At 42.2% G+C, this 21,242-nt stretch overlaps 1 protein-coding gene across 3 annotated transcripts in view; it reads left to right on the top strand.

Moving 5' to 3' along the window:
- Positions 1-21,242, top strand: part of CNPY1 (canopy FGF signaling regulator 1) — an 83,638-nt gene that overhangs the window by 6,657 nt on the left and 55,739 nt on the right. Inside the window, exons 2-3 of one of the 3 annotated variants that reach the window (XM_072153951.1) lie at positions 3,382-3,452; positions 15,066-15,168. In XM_072153951.1, the coding sequence (XP_072010052.1) occupies positions 3,382-3,452; positions 15,066-15,168 (174 nt within the window). Of the gene's footprint in view, positions 1-3,381; positions 3,453-11,209; positions 11,386-15,065; positions 15,169-21,242 lie in introns of those variants that run through there. The other 2 variants (XM_072153952.1, XM_072153950.1) reach the window with 2 other exon arrangements.

Below are 21,242 nucleotides of genomic sequence, written 5' to 3'. Positions count from 1 at the left end.
AATGATGGGTCAGTGTTATCTATATAGAGGTCATTGTACAGGGAGGAGGAAGAGATAAGCTGTGACATCATCTATTGTCAGTAGTGATGTAATGATGGGTCAGTGTTATCTATATAGAGGTCATTGTACAGAGAGTATTGCATCCATCCCCAGCCTCTGCTTATTATATGGTTTGGGAGATCCCCAGTAATGTAACTATCCATATAATGACAGTTACATCACATTTCTTTTTTCGGTCCTATCACACTTATCTACACTTTCATTTAGCTTTTGAACAGTCTACTAGTATCTGACACACAGAAAAAGAGGGGTGGGACAGATCAGAGTGATGAGATGGATATAAGACCCAATGACACGCTCTGCTACCAAAACCTATAAAACACACAGTCAGCACTGCTATGCCCCTCTCCCCTCGGACCCAGAGCTTATCTTATCTCCTCTGCACGCTGGACAGGAGATGCCTCTGTCTGTACTTCTCTCTGCCTCATCATCTATGCCCAATCATAGTCACGAGTTAAAGGAACCTACCACCACGGATCAACCTATTAATGTAGATCGGGTGGTAGGTGCCTCTATTATATGTGAGGATAGCCCTTTTAAGGGCTAATCTCATGTCCCCTGTATCTTTTTATAACTTTTATTCCCCTTATATTCTAATTTTCTAAAGAGGCTACTGGGGCGTGGAGTAGCCGGAGCTGAGGCTAAACGTTGTGGCTACTGCATGCCCCAGATATCTACCTTCATATCTTCGGAGTGCAGCTACGAGGAGCTGCACGCCCTCGTCTGCGAAGCCGGAGTTCTGCACATGCGCAGTAGCTCCGGCTTTGGAGCAGTGACTGTGCAGCTGCACGCCGAAGATATGGAGGTAGGGGGATCAAAGCGGCTGCTTAGGTGTGGAGTAGCCATGCTGTGTAGCCTAACCCCGGCTACTCCACGCCCCAGTAGACCTTTTAGAAAATTAGCATATTAGGGAAATAAAAGTTATAAAAAGATACAGGGGACGTGAGGATAGCCATTTTAAGACAATAGAGGCACCTACCACCCGATATATGGCAGATGTATGGTGGTAGGTTTCCCTTAATGGTCGTATCCAAGGGAAACCAAAAAGTAAACCAAAGAGATGCAAATGATGGAGACAGGTTGGAAATATATCTGTGAAATGCTGTATTTTAGTTAAAAACAGTGAATTAGAGAATGTGATATTTTGTTATCCTGAGTATATCTAAGAATCTTGTCTTTGTGGGAATATCCCTTTAAATGAAGTTTAGTATATAGCACCTACTACACTGTGTGTGCAGTGGTTAACGCTATTCCTATGTGTAACTTCTGTGAGTGTCCTCTATGTTTAGGACATAGGGAGGACGCCTAAGTAGACGAACCCCTCAAGCCATGTGCACTTTATGCCACTTTTCTAATATTATTAGTGGGAATTTGTCATATGTCATAAACAATGGGTCTGCTTTCTGCTGCAGTTATGTAAATCACTTTCCTGATATATTCATAGGTTTTGGGAAACTCCCATTGAATTTCACAGTTGTCTTTCTCCTGAAATAGTAACTGGCAAGTAATGGTTAAGGGTGTCGTCGGGGTCCTGGGTCCTGATGTCATCAGAAACACTGAAGCAGCTGCAGACATAACAATGGCTATTAATCATAACACATTGATGGCTTATCCAGGGATGGCCATAGCACCTATAAAACCCCTTAAAAAAAAAAAAAAGGTGCTGTCAGGTTTTTTGGTACTGATGAGCTCCTGTTACCATTGATTATTTTCTGTTTGTGGAGCAAGAACCAGAGATTGGTGGATGCCCTATGCCACATCAGAATAGTAACGGCGGTTGATCAACGGGATGCCATACAAATATATATATATTTAACCCCTTTCGCAGAGCCTTGCCTAAAATCCTAGTTAGCAAGTTCAGAAACAAAAAAGTAGAAAGTAAGTTCTCGGATATCCTATCGAAACCAGTTGCTTTTTGTTCGGGACGCCAACACTCTCACGGATACGGTGAAAAAATCTTCTTTTTTATATAAAAGTTGCAAAACCGTATACACATCTAATGATTGTTAGACACCAATGTATATGGCTTTGCAACTTTACATAATAAAGAAGTTTTTTTCCACCGTATCCGTGAGCATGTTGGCGCCCCGAACAAAAAGCAACCAGTTAGTTATTCTCTATCAACAATTGTCGAAATATTCGGCACTCCGTTTTTTGCAAAGTTGAAGAAAATCTTTTATTTATGGTATGCGGTATATCCGCTTATTGCTTCATTTTTCCACTCTTCCTCCTGCAATCCGTGTCTGAAGAAGAACCATTGTTGGATCGTAACGTCACACGTTTATCATAAATAAAAGATTTTACTTTTCAAAAACGGAGCGCCAACTTTTCTACAATTGATTCTATATGGGATTGTACCCAATTCGACGCACCCGAGCTATTGTGGGAGTGACGTATGCTCTTCTTCTATATTCTCAGGATTGTGGATAAGTAAGTGATTGCTGAGGGTGCAACTACTGGGACCCTCAGCGATCATGAGAGCGGGAACCCCAGCAATGGGTGCGTCCTGCTGCTCCATTCATTACTATAGGAATGTCTGACATTGACACAGTGCTTGGCATTTCCGACACTCCCTTAATATACATTCTCCACCCATTGGTGATAATGGGAGCCCTGTTCTTTGGATTGCTCGGGTCCCAGCAGTTGGACCCTTTCCACTCAGCTTGTTCTCCCCAGTGTTGTGTATAGGGGATAACATGCAAACTTAAAATAAATGAAGATCACATAGATTTGATATTTAGAATTGCAAACCATTTTGATTTGATTTATTTAATGCCGAATAACCGGTCACGCCGCGATCTAATGTGATATCTGGCGGCCAAAAATGCAAACAAATCGGCTACATGTGAACATATCTTTACCATCACTAACGTGTCGTATGATTGAGTAGAACCTTGTTTGCATTTCATACAATGTGAACAGCGTCAGAGCTGATCATTTCCCTGCCCGTCATGAATATTGATGTAACGTTTGACGTTGCTGCAGTTTTATTGATCCGCAGCCGATGTACAAAAGCCATAGCACATTGTTGAACACCATACAGAAGTCCGGGGCAATCGATAATGACTATTATATGCCGGTAATGAGACACTTGACTGTTTCTGTAGGTGTCAATCTCCCTGACAGTTTCATATAAATAAAGCAATGCAGACAATCCGATTAGAAAAAGCGTCAATCTTCATCCCCCGTCTTACTGTTTGGCAGCTGATAAAAACATAAAAGATTATTTTCTCGGGGAAGGACTGGGAGAGTATTAAAGCAAAAGCAGATACATGTGAGAGCCTAACCTTTGTAATGGATTTCTTGTGTTTTAACCCTCAGTGTCCCTCTCAGATTTCCACCCGGCTTTATTCAAAGGAAATCTACAATCAAAATTCAGCATGATAAACCAGGTAGACTTACTCTTCTTATATTTGTTATCCATGGCCTCCTTCCTTCTAAACTCAACTTTTATAATTATGCTAATGAGCCTGAAGGGCTTTGGTGGGAGTTCCCCTCATTGCTGTAGCTTCATAGGCTGTTACAGTGGAAAGAGAAGGTCTCCCTCCCCCAGCACTTCCTGTTGCTAGATTACACAGGCATAGGAAGAGAGAGCATGTGTGAGACATGTTTGCCTCATTGCAACAGCCTACGAAGCTTCAGCACTGAGGGGCTCTGGTAACACCCCACAGGAGCTCTTCTTCAGGATAATTAGCCTAATTTTAAAAATTGATTTTAGAAGGAGACCATGAATAGCATATAGAAGAAGATTAACACAGTCACAGTGCCAGGATCTATGATTATGCAATAATATGCAATATATGAGCTGCAGTCGGCGATTCTTACAGGTCCCCGCGACAGGGGCATGGTGGGGGAGTGTCGGCCGGCCCCTCACGAATAAGGCCGACTTCGGCGCACAGGATACGAGGATCCATTATAACTAACTTCCCAAACATATTTTTTTTTTTTTTAGATGGCATAATTAGAAATGAGCTGGGGAATGATTATGGGGGCATATTTGGTGGGGATCTTTTGGGGGGGGGTGACAGGTACTTTATACAGCTACTGTATAAAGCTGTAGACAGTGTAAGTTACTGGTCCTGGTGTTCTGTATACCCATACCAGTGTGTGTAATACAATATAATGCAATGGGCAGGGGTGCAGATGTTAGTAGCAGCAGGACTGTGTAAAATACACTTACATTTCAGGATTGTAGCTGCATTTAAAGTGGTCGGCTACTTTTCAATAAATATGTTCCATTAGACATGTCTCTGCATGTACCTGTGATTTTGCCTCCTTTGAGAGCTTCAGCCTTTCCCTCTTCTCACCATGCTGCCCTCTGCGTACATACCGTAGTGATGTGTCGTATGTGAACGACCCAGCTCTTTTACGTGAACGACGGGAGTCGGCTCCCTGCAGAGAGACGATGTCTCACTTAACACTGCCCCTAATCAAGTAACCTGATAAAATCCGATTAAAGGTGATTTGGAGAGGGGTGCCTGACTGGACTGAGGCTCCCTATTATACATTTAACATTTATACATTTGTGGAGAGTCTGCACACAGTACTAAAGTAGCAGAAGTGCTGAATCACTTGAGGAACATTCAGGGATTATTAGTAAGGCACATGAGGAACACATGTAAAAGAGTGGCCAATCCCTTTAATGTATTGGGGGAGTTTCCTCACAATGCTCTGTTCTTTTATTACACATTATATGCATTATACTGATCCTAAGCCCCTGCTGTCACATCAAACCAAAAGCCTACAACAGCAGTGACTCAGAGCACTGTAATGTAATGTGTTGGGTGCATTGATCTCACACAGGAGCTAAACTTCTGGACTATAAATGCATTTTTCACAGTCCTGCTGCTACTAACAACACACACACACAAACAGATCTGCAGCTCTAGTACCTATGTATTCACAACAAGCTTTTCCTGATTCCCTTTAACTCCACTCATTTATGTTTCCGGCTTTGCTTTGGAATAGTCTACCAAAAATTCCCCTTTTTTTTGGGATGATTTACACTCAGATCTGATACTTTTTTTTTCATTCAGAATCAACAGTAAAATCTGAACTTTTATAAAGATAAGTTACTTCGATAACTGTGAATGTAAAGGTTTAGATATCGGATATTTCTCCCTAAGACAAGAATCAAAATTAGTTTCCAGACGCCTCTTCCGTTTTTTTCTCGGTAGATAAATGTGTTAATTTTGAAGTTTTTCTTTCTTCTTACACTAGTTCCCAATTTGTGGGCACATATGTGGCCTTTATGTGATGCCAAGTACATCCTTCTGACAGTCCTCTCTGTCAGCAAGTTCGTCTGCCAAGCGCAGCTCCCGTGCAGACAGCGAGAGAAGCGCGGCTATGATCACGGCATGCGCTCAGACTATTCACGCTCCCCGCGCTGTGCCTGGAAGGAGTCTGCATGAAAGCTGGAAGAATAAAGGTGATCCGACCTCATAGAGGGAACACAACCGAGGTCAAAGGAGTCTGAAGAAAGCCTTAGGTGAAGTTTTATTTTAGAGACGTGTCGGCGTACAACCAGAACTTTTTTTTCGCATGCCACGTAACGCTCCTGTTGATTAAATCGCACTCCTCTCATAATTTAATCAGGGATTATTTTATTATTGTTAATTTTATCGGCAAGTGTGGGTGCGCATTGTTACCCGAAACTGGACATACACTGATGTTGGCCAAATCTGATGATTTCGTTTTAAACAGCTATCCATCTAATGTGCTCTGGAATTGCGGAATCCGGCAGCTGGATTTCAAAGGTCTTTGAAATTTTTGTTTTTACAGAAAAATTAACATTTATAGGCACCATGACTGTGGTAATCTTCTTATATTTGTTATCCATGTCCTCCTTCCTTCTAAAAAGCAACTTGTGAAAATTGGGGCTCATTTACTAAGGGCTCCGCGGCCATGCTTTCGTCGGGTTTCCCGAATTTTCCCATTTCGCGCCAAATTCCACCGGGATTTTGGCGCACGCATACGGATTTTGGCGCAATCGTGCCGGGTTTCACGTGACAGAAATCGGGGACGGGGCCTTCGGAAAACCCACGGAATTTAAAAAACAAAATGTGTCACAAGAACAAGCATTTGCATGCACCAGGTAGAAGAAGGTGAACTGCAGCGGACCTCGGCGCAGCAACAACACCTGCTGGATATGGAGCGCACAACCTTAGTGAATCCCGGTAGACCCCAATCAGCGTCGGACAACGGGATCGCGGCTGGACCGGGTAAGTAAATGTGTTTTTTTCTTCCGATTTCTGTCTCCTCCCACGATTACCTGTTTTTGCAACATTGCCTTAAGTAAACGCGGTGGATAAGCAATGTTACCTCAACGTGTGATTTCAGGAACCTTTGCCTTGTCTGGTTTGTCTTTCGTCATGCCTGATCCTATTGTTTTGTTTGGCTGAGTCCTTGTCACTGACCTATTGGATAAAGACAGACAGGCTGTGCATAGTACCTCTACTTTCTTAACACCTACTCCCCAAAATACCCCTCACCCCAAAAACTGGACACAGAAACTGAGTGCCCATTGGAATAAATAGTCCACAGCAACCTGTTTTATTAAATAACATATTAACAATAAAATATTATCAACGTTAACAATATAAAATAATTAACAGACCAAACTGACAAGGCATAAGAGGGGTGGTACTTGGTATTGGCTGCTGCTTACCCCTGCCGCACCTGCCGGCTTATGTCACAGGTAGCCTTGTCCTACCCACTGCCTGGTGGGCCGGCTACACCACACCATCAACTACCATCCCCCTGTAGGTTATGCACTCAGTGTAAACTATTCCATTATATTCCCATAAAATCCCCCTCAGAGGCTGCGTGACAAAGTCTTCACCTTAACCCAAGGGCAGCGGAGCATCTTCATTTGTGCAGGTGATCCCAAGAGGAAGCCGGAAATGACACCCCAGGCTTTATATATTGGTTAATGCCCCACCCCAGAATCCAAATAAAATGTAAACAACCCTGTACCCTGACAATCTAAGCATCCCACAGCACAGGGGGATCATGAAGTATCTGCTTAGAGAGTTCCCGCCCACACACACTGGAATATTACACTGACCTGTCTAGGGAGTGATAGGACCAAAAAGAGCAATAAAACTGACTAAAATTATATAGTAAGGGGTTAAAATGATCTTTATTGTGTAAACATCACTAGGGGGTTATAATTTGAGAACTTTCTTTCATGGGAAAACCCCCTTTTAGAAAAGCCATCAATAGTAATTCCTGGAACACCCCCCTTATGAGACATAAGCAATGATTTCCAACTAGTGGCTTTTCAGCTGTTTCCTCACTACGTAACCCCACGTGTCCTGATATGGTTTTCGTTGGCACATTTTTGGGGGACTACATTTTAAATCCATTTGTTTAGATGTAAAGAAAAAGCTATTTTGCTATTTTTTTTGTTTTTTTTAGTTATATTTTTCTAAGATATTGACTGCCTGGATAAATATTGTAATGGATTTATCTTACAGTCCATTATGGATGTAACAGTACCAATTATTTATCACTTTTTGATTTTGTCTCAGTAGGAGACCTGAAGCAGCGATCCTCTGATCTCTCATGTAACATACTGCAGTATTTCGGTCCACAGACTGCCTATAAGACTGTACACCCTGCGTCTAGATATTGTTGTTACTTGTTATGTCACCCCCTGATGTTCCTTTGATTCCCTTTCATAACATCCACCTATTGTGTGTAGCGCTAGTGAAAAGAAGCCTCATATGTTGCACCAATTATTATTGATAGAGTTAAAGGGGTTGTCCACCATAAGCACATTCCAGCAGATAATTTATATTGTTTTGTGTAATGAAAAGTGTTCCAATACACTTTCTGCATCAATTCTTCGTGGTTTTCAAGATCTCTGCTTGCTGTCATGCAACAGGTAATCTTTATGTTTACGTCCTGTAGATAAACACCGATCCACGGTCATATGATGACACACGGGTGCACGGCTCGTTATAACACTGTGTAGTCAAAGCTGTGTGCTGCTAACGAGCCATACACCTGCGGTGATTATCTACAGGAAGTAAACTTAGATGTTTCCCATAGTATCACAGCAAGCGGAGTTCTTGTAAACTGTGAGGAATTGATACAAAAAGTAAATTGAAAATGTAATATTTTTTGATTACAGAAACAATATTAATTATTTGCTGTAATGTACTAAAAGTGAACAACCCCTTTAAAGAAGTGCAGCACTAGAGAGCAAGTCTTATTATTAGCTGTATTGCGGCACGGCCGTTCAGCATAAATGGGCAAAGTCTGCTTGGTGTGCATGAGGCCTAACTTATATGTTCCGGAAGTCAGTTCCCATATTCCTTTTTGTGATAAGTTTAATAAGATGCAGTACAAACCAACAAGTTTGGTTGTGATGAAAAGAGATTAGGAAGGTAAGAAAAAAGACTTCACATTGGCAAAGCATGTGCACAGCACTCCATAGAAGCATTTTACCAAGACACTGGTCTTGGTCAACAATTAAAGGTGTGGGGTAACAACAGGGTCAGCTGCAGCTTTCAGTAGGCCCCTGGGTGACAGAGCCTCAGTGGGCCTCTTTGCAGTGAACTCATGTGGCAGCATTAAAAATTAAGAAACGAAAACAGTCCCCTAATGGGTATTTTATAAACAGCCCCCCTCACCCCTATGGATTCATTAGGTACAATTATGCCCAGTGTTAGCGCCAGCCCTGGGTGACAAAGAAGATGTGTCCTACTTGGTCGCCAGCTTTTATACCACTGAACTACTAAGACATTTCTAGAATTTCCTCTTTTATGTGAAATATTTTGTGAAATATATAGGTAAATATATAGGTAATGTTTACCTATATAAAAAATTGGCTCCAAAGACAATGCAAATGATCCGAGAACAATCGGGAGCATGACTTAAGACTACCCTATCTCTATAGCACCTAGACACATCCTTTTGGTATCCTATTAAAGTTAAGGATCTTATCTTACCAATTAGATCAGGCTTGGGGCTGATCCAATTATTTTTCTATGTTTTACATTATAAACACTGGCATATAATACAGAATTTCTGATCTAAAGGTGCACAAAGCTATCTAGGGCATGTATCATGCCTTGTAGGCCACTTTTTCCATTACAAATATAGACTCAGGAATAATTGTGGAATATCAGTCACACACAACGCTAAACATACACTAAATAAAGCAACTGCGCTAGAGGAAACAACAGAAAGTTAAATACACAACTGGTACCGGGTTCTGATCAGTCCTACTACCGACAGATCACTCCCTCCTCCATAAATAGAATAACCACAATAGTGTAATAAAGTTTTTTCACCAGAAATGTTAAACGTCTTTATTATACTCCCAAAAACTGATAGGAGCATTCAGTATTGCAGGAGGCCAGGTAGCAGTGACTGCAACTCAGATTTTCTCACGGCTCCCGGGTCCTCTCCTGCCGTTCCACTCTGTGTGCTGACACTTGTTGTATGCGTTGAGGTCAGGACCCATGAGTGGTAACCACTTGTCAGCTGTACTGTATTGCTCCCGATTCTGCTGCAGGTCCTGATGCTGCCCCATATATCCAGCACAGGACACCGAGCAGAGTGGAATATAGAGAAGAGGAGCCAGGGAAGGAGATTATTGTTTTTTTTTGTTTCCTCTGGGGTCTCCAGTATTATTAGTTTTATACTCTGGGGGTCTTCAGTATCAGTATTTGTCTGCTCTTGGGGTCTCCAGTATTGTTAGTCTACCCTGAGGGTCTACAGTATTATGAGTGTACTGTGGGGTCTCCAGTATTGTTAGTCTACTCTGGGGGTCTACAGTATTATTAGTGTACTATGGGGTCTCCAGTATTGTTAATCTACCCTGGGGGGTCTACAGTATTACTATTGTACTATGGGATCTCCGGTATTGTTAGTCTACACTGGGGGTCTCCAGTATTATTGTGGGGTCTCCAGTATTTGTCTGCTCTGGGGATCTCCAGTATTGTTCATCTTATATGGGGAGTCTCTAGTATTGTTACTCTGATATAGGGAGTCTCCATTATTGTTAGTCTTATATAGGGAGTCTCCAGTATTGTTAGTCTTATATAGGGAGTCTCCAGTATTGTTACTCTGATATAGGGAGTCTCTAGTATTGTTACTCTGATATAGGGAGTCTTCATTATTGTCAGTCTTATATGGGTAGTCTCCAGTATTGTTAGTCTACAAGTATTAGTAGTTTTATACTCGAAGGTGGGAGGGGGGGGGTGTCTCCAGTATTTTAAGCCTGCTATGTGGTCTCCAGTATTGTTATTATCTCCTCTGGGATCTGCACAATTATCTGCGCTGCTCTCAAGTTTGAGATGATACCCATAATAATAATTCATATCTTATTTGTTCCCTGTCATCCATGACCATATAGCAGCCCTGGATGGGAGGGTATTACAAGGGGTTGTCTGGGATGATGTAGACCTATGTTCAGGATACTATGACCCCACTGATCAGCTGTTCAAAGTGATGGCTGCCAGGAGTAAATGTGATTGGGAGCTGAGCTACAGTACTTTGTCATGGCTACTACACAGTGGGGGAGATCCATTATGCCTTCTCTACCATTTTCCTGACTTCTCTGACCCGCACCCCAATGTAGTTGTGTCGGGCGTAGCAGAGACTACACACCAGCGAATACGATAGCAAAAAAACCCAGCCAGTTCAGACCTGGTCTTAGGTTGCAGCCATATTTACTAAGAGGGTTGAAGCCTCTTAGTAGATATAGGCGCCAGACCGTCAAAGGGGGAGGGTAGATTTTAAGAGTGGCGTACAAAACGCCATTTCCACCCAGTCTGTGAACAGCTGATCCTTGAAGGTTCCACTATCTGACCACCCACCTATACTTGATAATGATGCCCTATCCTGAGGATAGATAATCAATAACCAAATCCCAGAAATAACCCTTTAAAATTATTCCAATCAAAATACTGTTCAGTTTTGGAACAACCTACGAAAATGTGTCCTTATTAATGCCACAAAGAGACTTCATTTAAAGCCAAGGGATGTGTTTGTTCTTCTCTGAATGATTGAATTTCAAGGTTCCTCTCCGGAATTCCAGATGGGCCATTCACACAGGAGACGTAGTGAATGATTTGCTACTAGATTCCCTGTGTTCCATCTGATTGGCCTCCTCCCCTGTCAATCATCTGAACCAGCAGGTTCCTACATGTATCGTGGCAGCAGTAGGAGACACCACGTGAATAATGAATAGACTCCAGAAACACCTGTTATTCCTGTATTACTCTGCCAGAAAGCTATAAAGGCACATCCAAGCGGATAGAGCTTTCCTGAAGGTTACCTTTAATTGTGACTCTCCGGCTGCTGACACAGGTAAGTGGGAAGTTCTGAGTACACTGTGTACACAACAGATACTAAAGTTCAGAGGTTGAAGTCTAGAGGATTTTTGTAGTGTTTTTGCTGCTGTATAGTTGAATTGAGCCAATTTCTGCAAAAGTAATGGATTTGTAATGCACTAAAAGGAAAAAGTCCAGACCTATGTCGCACATTTCATTTGTTGCAGGGAATTCTATTTTGTAGTCAGATAATTGGGGCATTGTTGTAGTCACATTTCCCAATTGTCCGTATTGTTATACACAGAGGGGCACATTTACTTACCCGGCCGCTGGAGTTCACAGAAAGTGCATTGTCCGATTGCATTGTGCCGTGATTCACTAAGATTGTGCGCCCGATATCCTGCATGTGTCGCTTCCCCGCCACCGGAGTTCACCATCTTTTTAGTGGTGCATGTAAGTGCTTTGTCTTGCGACACAATTTGAATGTTAAATCCTGCGCTCAGTCCGAATCGTCCAATGCCACATCCTTCAACTTATATCGCATGGAAGCCAGTGCAGCTGCGCCAAAAAACAGTCGCGTGCGCCAAAATCTCAGCGCAGACTGCCGTGCAATCCCCGAAAAAGGCGAACAGTCCGACAAAAGTGAGCAGCGCGACCCTTAGTAAATGAGCCCCATAGTGTACAGAGTCACATGTATGAAGTCTTGGTTGTACAAAGTGGTAATGACGAGGGGAAGACATCACTACAAAATGATGTACAATATAGCACATATGCACAAACAAATTGCAAACGGGCTGAAGACTGTGGCCCATTTCGGGCGGGTGGAGATGGGGGGGAGGGAGTGCTCCTCACCCCTCCCAACACCATAGGAAGAAAATCAGGACAGGAATAGGATTTGCTCTATCTTTTATGGTACAGCCACCTGGCTCGGTCAAGGGGGAGTGAGAAACATTGTACTCACCGCATCATGATCGAGCACAGTAGACCTCAATGGCGGCCATGAGCTAGCTGCCCTATTTGTGGCCAGCTCACAGCCGTCATTTATGGTCATATGTATGAAGCCAAGACACATTCACGTTGGTTCTTGCAGCACCACAGGTCCCCATGAAAAATCTCATTCAAAGTCTTGTTCAAGTGAGCAGAGAAGAGTCATATTTTGCATGAGTTGAATCTAGTTTAGAGGCCACAGGGGGAATGTTACTTTAGATCCCCCTATATTTCGTTCTATAGCATCAGGTAACCCGCTACTGGTGTCACTTTAAATATTAGAAACTCTACTAATTGTTTTTAGGTCCTATAGAACTGAAGACAGGGGGACACTCCCACTGCAGCCTCTAAACTTGACTGATCTCAAGCAAAATAGGACTCTTCTCTGCTCATTTCCTCTTGGGAGGAGATTTTTAAAAAACACAAGACACGTTTAAGGTCAGCTCACCTAATGGATTCACTAGCACGAGCGGACCTGGGCTGCAGGAGGTCATGATAGAGGAATGAAAAAAGAACCCCAGTTCGGAAATGGGATCATAAAAATACAAATCCAGCTTTATTTCTCTTCTTGATAAAACATGTACAAACGAGAAGGCAAAGGATATGAAGGCTGGAGTGCGCAAAACCGTGACAAATTTTTTAAAGCTGAGATTTCAAGAGGGAATTCGAGGATATTTCTTACCCAACCTAAGGGGGGTAGTAGTTAAATGGGGACAGGTTAAATCCTCATATTATTCCAGTACCTAATTTCCGAGAACCAAATGTTTTAGCATTGGCGCAGGCACCACCATCTTTTCCATAAAGGTCACCATTTTACACCAATATGGAAATAACATGAACTCAAGGAAATCTTCCATCATTAAAGATCAAAATTGACAGCCCTTGTGATGTTTTTGGATGTGGTTTGATAAATGACCTTTCATATCTGAATTCTGATGTCAGTTCTGTGTCTTAAATGAACAAATGGATACATTATCAGGACTCGTGTAACGTAGTCGGGTAACTCTGAAACATAAATGACTGTTCCAGCTTGGACATTGGTAGAACTGGGATTAAACTCTATATGTTTGATATGTAAACTCATTTTAGCTTTGAGGCTTTATGGAGACAAGTCAACTATAGCCTCATTATAAAATTTGTGGCACCCATGAAATTCGAGTCAATTTCCTTTACTTTCAGTCTTGGCAGTGGATGCTTTGGATCCGACACAGCATCCCGATTATAAGGCCCCTTTCACATTTACGTTTTTTACGTGCGTGTTCTGCGCGTGCTTTTGACACACAGAACTTGCATTGCTCTCTGCTGAACTCTCAGCATGCTCTACTTTTGCAAGTCAAGTGCGTGAAAAACACAGCATACAAGTCTATGGCGATGCATCAAAAACACATTGCACTCTGAGACACATGCAAGTCCAATGCGTTTTTACATTGATTAAAGGGAACCTACCACCACAGATCTACCTTTAAAGGTAGACCGGGTGGTAGGTGCATCTATAGGATGTGAGGATAGCCCTTTTAAGGGCTAATCCTTACGTCCCCGCAATCTTTAAATAACTTTTATTTGCCTAATATGTAAATTTTGTAAAGAGGATACACCCCGGTAGCCTCTTTGATCCTCCTACCAGATGTCTCCGGCGCATAGCTCCTGGTAGCTTTGCGGACAAGGGGCCGCAGCTACGCGGAGCTGCGCGCCAAAGACATCTGGTAGGAGGATCAAAGAGGCTACCGGGGTGTTGAGTAACTGTGCCGTGAACCCAGCAGATCTGATTACCCCCTTTAGACCTGGCAGTCACGTGATCCCGGGGTCTATACAGCTGGCACTGCCTCTTCTGTACTTCTATGCATCACGCTACTTCAGCGCTAGGCAGTGAGGAACGGAGAAAGCAGAAGCAGTGACCCGGTCCTGTTTCCGCGACTAGCGTCGGAGCAGAGGAAAGCTGACGTCGCTGCAAATTCCACACTTTGGAGGTCAACGGGCAGTCAGAAAAGGGTTAAGGGGTTTTGTTAAACAGGTGAAAGACATGAATTGAACGGGTGAATTTGATATTGAAGGGGAAACCTATTCAACAAATGTCTTTCGCCTATCAAAATACGAATCTGCACCAAAAACCATCATAAAATTGATTATGGTGCCTTTTTAAACTGCAACATGTGAACACACCTTTAGGGTGAAGACACACTTGGCGTTTTTAGGCCGTTTTTGGGCCGTTTTTAGTTAAAAAACGCATGTGTTTTTGAAAAACGCATGCGTTTTTGACCAGTTTGGATTAAGATAATTGGTCAAACCTGTCAAAAACGCATGCGTTTTTAACGATCTGAAAACGCATTAACTAAAAACGGCCCAAAAACGGCCTAAAAACGCCAAGTGTGTCTTCACCCTTAGGCTGCCAGTTAAAAAGGGTTTATCAGTTAATGAAAAAAATTGGCACCAGGTGCCTGATTACCACCAATAACTTGCAGGTAAGTGTTCTCTCATTATCTCATTTACATATTTATTCTGTATTTTGGAATATAAACAATTTATGAAATAAGCGTAAAATACTGCTATATTTCTCATGTAAGGATATATTCATATATATGACTACACAATGACCTTGACATTTAGGAAATTGTGTATTGTTCTCTAATTTTGCTGTCCAGTGTATTTTGGTAGGTTTACAATTAAATAATCTTTTAATGTAAATTGTAAATTTTGTATTTGCGGAGCTCTTATATTTCTATCTTTGTTTAGGTATTCAGTATGACGCTGCTTTCGTTTCAAATTGGAATATTCTTTACAGCTGTTTTATACTGCAGTGTGGAAGGGAAGAGAGATCCAATCACGTATTGTGGAGGTTAGTATCAGTTCTTGTGATAATCGTAAGCCTACATCTACCGCACGGATGGTTGTACTACAGGCAGTCCCCAGGTTACGTACAAGATAGGTTCTGTAGGTTTGTTCTTAGGTTGCATTTGTATGTAAGTCAAAACTGTATATTTTATAATTGTAGCTCCAGACAAATTTTTTTTTTTGTCCCAGTGACAGTTGGATTTTTAAAAAATGTTTCTCTAATGAGAACAAGGATTATCAATAAAGCTTCATTACAGACACCTTACAGCTGATCATTGCAGCCTGGGACTATAGTAACATCCCGAGAGCTTCACCAGAGGTCACAGTGGTCAGAGGGGCCGGTCTGTAACTAGGGGTCGCCTTGAAGCCTGGTGTCTTTAAGTCGGGGACCGCCTGTATAGGTAACACATCTACTGAATGTAGATTTAAGCACATGGTGGTTTGCAACAACCTTCAACAACACCATGCACCTCCACACTTGTCTTTGCACCCGGGCTAAAGTCCATGACAACGATATCTATAGAAGCACTGAGTCACCATGGATGGGATTTGTCACTCCAGAGATTTAGAGTCCCCAGAAAATAACCGTTTTTTTTTTTTCTAACCACAGGGGAGAAATATTGAACAAGGCCATGCCCCTCCCCGTCCCCTACCGGATACATCAAGAGGCTAAAGCCTTGTGAAGTATCTGATGGGCGGCCGCGCTGCCGGGCAAAACTACACCAGGTCTGAAAGTTCACAGGTTTTTAGAAAGTATACAGGCACGGAACAAGAACGCCATGTGGCCACCCACTCCGCCAGCGCGACCACTACATGCTCACATAACGTGGAAGTGGCAAAGCCGCTCTGGTTTCCTCCCACACTCCAAAACATACTAGTAGGTTGATTAGATTGTGACCCCCATTGGGGACAGGGACTGATTTGGTAAGCTTTGTACAGTGCTGCGTTGTTATTATTATTAAATATATCCACAATGCCTGGCAATGTGCAAGAGATTGCGATTATTTCACTTCCTCTACACCAGAAACTAGCATAAAACTGCTGATAAATCTCCCCCATGTTCTTTATGTGGTACATATTTTTGAAATATTTGGCAATAGTTTACAATTTATTTTTTTTTACTGCAACCATCTATTTTTTTTAAAAGGTAATGGATGAATCCAACACCGTGACATTTAAATCAATGTGGAGCATGCATGACGCCACTTATATGACGGTGCCATGTGTGTGCCGCCATTTTGGGCAGAATCCTTCCATATGACATCACGGGGAACAACGGTCCCCTCAAAAATGGTGGCACCCGGCACCGCTAGGATTAAAATGCTGCTGATTGGCTTTGCCAAGTTAACCTGCCAGCACAGATCACGGGTGGATGTTCGGGTTCTCTCTGGTCATCACTATTCTTGGGCCATCTTCTTTAATATAACTCGTATAGCTCTGTTTAAAAAAAAAAATCATACCACCATCACTCCGATAATGGGGTTCCTCGTACGGGCTTATCTTCATACACCTGAGAGAGCAGATCAGTGCAGAGAACCCATACATTTTTGATGTACTTTTAATTTTATTCTGCATCCCACCAACATAGCGATTGTTGTTATACAAAGATATCAAATTGTACACGACACCGTAGAACAGAGTATAGAACCATACAGCCAAAACAAAATGTGCGCTAATGCTGAGCCTGTCGTTTAGCATCTTGCGTAGTCAGGTTTATGCTCCTAAAGTGATGCATAGATGTGTCTACAGCCTTTATAAAAAATTAAATAGTTTCTCCAGGAATATATAAATATCAAATAAGAGAGGACTAGTCTTCCTCTAACTTTCTATTATACTCTCTTTTATAATAACGCCTCAAGACAGCAGGCTGGGATTATTGGTTTACATAAATCTTGTCTATTTGGAGTTGATATGTGCATAGATCCCTACTGACCGATCCCTGTGGTCAAGCATAAATAAGCATAAAATTCTTCTCCGGCAGCCTTACTGCCCAGGATGAGTGCTGTCTGACCACAGCTCCGGCAAATTACAGCATGGGTATCTCTACTGCTTAAACCAAATGCCAAGGGAACAGCTGCCTTCACAGATACATGTTTGGTAGCACTAGCCGAATACTCACTTGCCCATCAGCTTTTTGTCCTGGATGCACAAATCTAAAAAATATGCAGATGTTCCTAATGGGGAGAAAGTAACAGCCAGACTCCTCTGTTCGTAGCATCTCACACCTGAGAACAACATTATTGGGTTCTTGAAATTCAATGCCTCATTCATTATACCCGAAACACCAGATATCAGGAGGAGTGAAAGATCAAACATGTTGGCTTTCATCTGCCTGATAATTTTATTCTTGGGAATATAAGCCCCTGCTAGAGGAGTTTAACATTGGTTTTGTCCCTTTTCCATACTCCTTGGTGGACATGTATCTCCCCAGAACAAGGATCAGGCAGGTAAAATTCTACATGTATAACCCTTCCCTCCACTGAGATTTGCTATTGTTGTGCATTTATTGCACCGCATATATCAAATGTTTTTGGACTTTTTTATTTATTTGCCAAGGGGGGTTCATAAAAATACATACTAAATACTCGAGTATAAGCCGAGGCACCTAATTTTACCACCAAAACTGTATAGCTAACCATTCTATTGTAGTATATAGCCAGCCAGCCCCCTGTAGTGTATAGCCTGTCAGACCCCTGTAGTATATAGCCAGCCCACCCCCCTTTAGTATATTGTCATCCCCCTCTAGTACATAACTAGCCAGCCCCCTTTAGTATATAGCCAGTCAGCCCCCTTTATTGTATAGCTAAACCCATTTAGTATATAGCCATTCAGTCCCCTTTAGTATATAGCCACCCAGCCCCCTGTAGTGTATAGCCAGCCCCCTGTGGTATACAGCCAGTACCCTTTAGTATATAGCTAGCCAACTCCCGTGTAGTATATAGCTAGCCAGGCTCCAGTTTGCCCAGTACAAAAAAAAAATAAACGCAGTACCCATTACCTTTCCGATGCCTCGGGGAGGTCCTCTACTTGCTTCAGCTCCGTGCACACTTCCTGGCTGGCACACGCTATAATGCTGGCCAACGAGAGAAAAGAAGACCTGTGGGGGCGTTGGAAAGGTTAGTTTTGACTATAGTCTTTTCTTGAGTATAAGCCGAGTTTGAGTTTTTCAGCACATTTTTTGTATATACTGTATGGAACATGTTCTTACAGTTTAAGGCGTGATGAAGGAAAATATACATTGTACAAAAAAGAGTATCTTGTGTCAGTGATATAAGACCCCAATCCTCCCTGGCTGGACTTTCTTTCTAACGTGTACAGCAAAAGAGGCTGTGGCATCGCTGAAAAGGGGCAAATACATTTTGTAAAAATTATGCAAATAAACTAAAAATGTTGAGGCATTTTTCCAGCTTAACGTGGGTTTGCATGAACAACCACATGGGGACTTCAAAAGAAAAAGTGGGGGGAGCGGCACAATGAAAAGCGAATTTAAAATTCGGGGTGGGTGCAGGCTTCACAAGGATCCGGATCCAAATCCCATATGTTGCAGAAAATACGTGACAAGGAAGCAGCACTCTGTTGAAAATTCAGTGTTTTTATTTCGCCAGTGGGCAGATGGGGGATGAAATGCCAAAAGAAGTTCCCCAGACTCTCTGATGCTTCTAGCCCTAGGCTCAACCAGAATTTCTGCTTAATCAAAGGAAGTTACCTCCGTTTTCTTCTTCACTTCCTGTGTTATCTCATGGTCTGATGAGGCCACTCCTTGAATAAACAGGGTCCTGTGGTCCCCAGAACTTCCTGTTGACCTGAAGCGGAAAGTACCGGAGCGACCTGGGTGAAAAACCTGCCTGCTTTTTTCCAAAAGCAGTGCCACACCTGACATTGGTTCAGTTGTATAGAAATAAATGGAACTTGGTTTCCTTACAGCGCACTACCCATGGTCGTGACAAAGCAGCCATGTTTTTCAACCTCTGGACTACCCCTTTAAGTAAGAATTAACATTCCTAAGGTACACCAAATTTATTATCCAGCATCAGACCAGTAAAATAAATCCGACTTAAGAGCACTTGACTTACATACGACCCCTAGTTACAAACGGCACTCTGGATTTTGATAATTTACTGTACTTTAGTCCCAGGCTACATTGATCAGGTGTAACAATTCTCAGAGGAGTCTGCAATTAAGATTTATTGTTAATCCTGGTTCATATGACAATCCAAAAGTTTTGTAATCCAATACTCACAGAGACCAAAAAATTTTGGCCGGGGTTACAATTATAAACATATACAGTTCCGACTTACATACAAATTCAACTTAAGAACAAACCTACAGTACCTTGTATGTAACCCGGGGACTGCATGTAATTTCGAGTAATAATTCAAAAAAGATGTAAGTTGCTACTTGTCAGAAGCCTTTTGTTTTTCGCATTGCCAACTAATATTATTTAAAGTGGAACAAATTAGATATTTATCTCACATCTTCATATCTTGAAAGAATATCTGTCACGTTTAGCATAGAAATTCACTCAAGGTGAAGTTGTAACAAAACATATATGAAGGGGGTAAGACCTTTAAAAACCACATTTTCCAGACCGAGACCCCCAAAATAGGCACGGTTACAGCTGTCACTCTGATGCTAAAGAAATGCAGCAGCCGGGGTCATTGGCGTGCCCCGCCAGCAATGTACACTGCATAGGATGAAGAGAAGCATGAGAAATTGCTGAAACAAAACCGTTCAGAGCCAGAATGAGTCTCCGCAGAGCAATCAGCGGCCCCGGAATAGACTGGAGCACAAATATTTGTTTCACTTTTATTTTTTCTTTCTATAGTCACAATTGACTTTTCATGAGCTTTCGAGGCACAGAATTGGCAGCACTTTATAGATTGTAAAAAGTAAAGAAACGAAAATCTGGATTGTATTTTCTTTAAAAAAAAAAAGCAATTGGTTCATTTGTATTAAGAACGCTTTTGTAACAGTGCTCATAATACGCGGACCTTCTATAGTAACCCAACATATAGGAACGTGAACCCTGATATCTATATGTGCTTGCTTCATTTATAATGATACTAACTTATAGATCTCCATCAGTCATCACTGTGCTGATATTACAGCTTAGGCGCAGTCCAGGATCAGGTCGTTGGGTTTGTGTCACACACTTCTTATTAGGAGAGCGTAAGGGAAATTAAAAATTGGGAGGTCCTTCATTCACCTTCCATTTCCCATTGACTTCAAAGTACAGACAGTTACCTTCCTTTTACCTTTACATTATTAAAGGGGTATTCTCGTCTGGGCATTCACATTTAGTTTCATTAATCTGCCATAAATGTAGTCATATGGTCCCTTAGAAGACTGTGTCCTTGGATACGACCACCTCTGGTGGAGGGATTGCACAAAGAAACCAAAGGTTTTAGTATATGAAATTTCCAGCAGTTACTGCATGTCCTAGAGCCGTCCTGTGGTAATAAACGCTGAATCCAGATGGTCAGGCAGGGCTCAATAGCGTATGTCTGGCCACCACTGCCAAAATATGAGGTGGTCGTATCCAAGGAATCTTGCTTGTAAGGGACAACATGCCTGGAGACGTATATACAGACGATTAACGACCACATGGACACCGGTATAGACGTGTGCCACCTTACTGTACCGGCACCAACAAAAAGATAGAGCATGTTTTATCTTTCCCCATACGTATGAGCACCATGGCTTGCTATGATAAAGTGAAGGGGTCCCTCAGCTGGTCCGGCACGCGGCTATATGCGCAGTCCGGGCGACCTTACGTATGTGTGAAAGCAGCCTTACTCTGCAATTTTTTCTGCTGGTTGATAAATAAAATGTCCACTGACTCTGTAAATCTGGCTATTGCCTTCAAGCAACTATATTACTATCGTATATCTGCCCATTGTCTATTTTATCCAAGCAGTAGCTATTTGGTCATTTATTTCCCCTGATGAACCTGCTTGCAAAGGCGAAACATACCATGTTGGGATATGCTAATGAACTAATCTGATATATGGACCTATCGGCTAATGCACTATTCTGTACTTATCTTTCTCTATGAGGGATAGGAGCTGATCCATCATC

This window comes from Engystomops pustulosus, chromosome 5, assembly GCF_040894005.1.
Source record: "Engystomops pustulosus chromosome 5, aEngPut4.maternal, whole genome shotgun sequence".
In the NCBI taxonomy this organism is placed as follows: domain Eukaryota; kingdom Metazoa; phylum Chordata; class Amphibia; order Anura; family Leptodactylidae; genus Engystomops; species Engystomops pustulosus.
The sequence above is the reverse complement of the archived record's forward strand: the minus strand, read 5'-3'. Positions and strand labels throughout refer to the sequence as shown.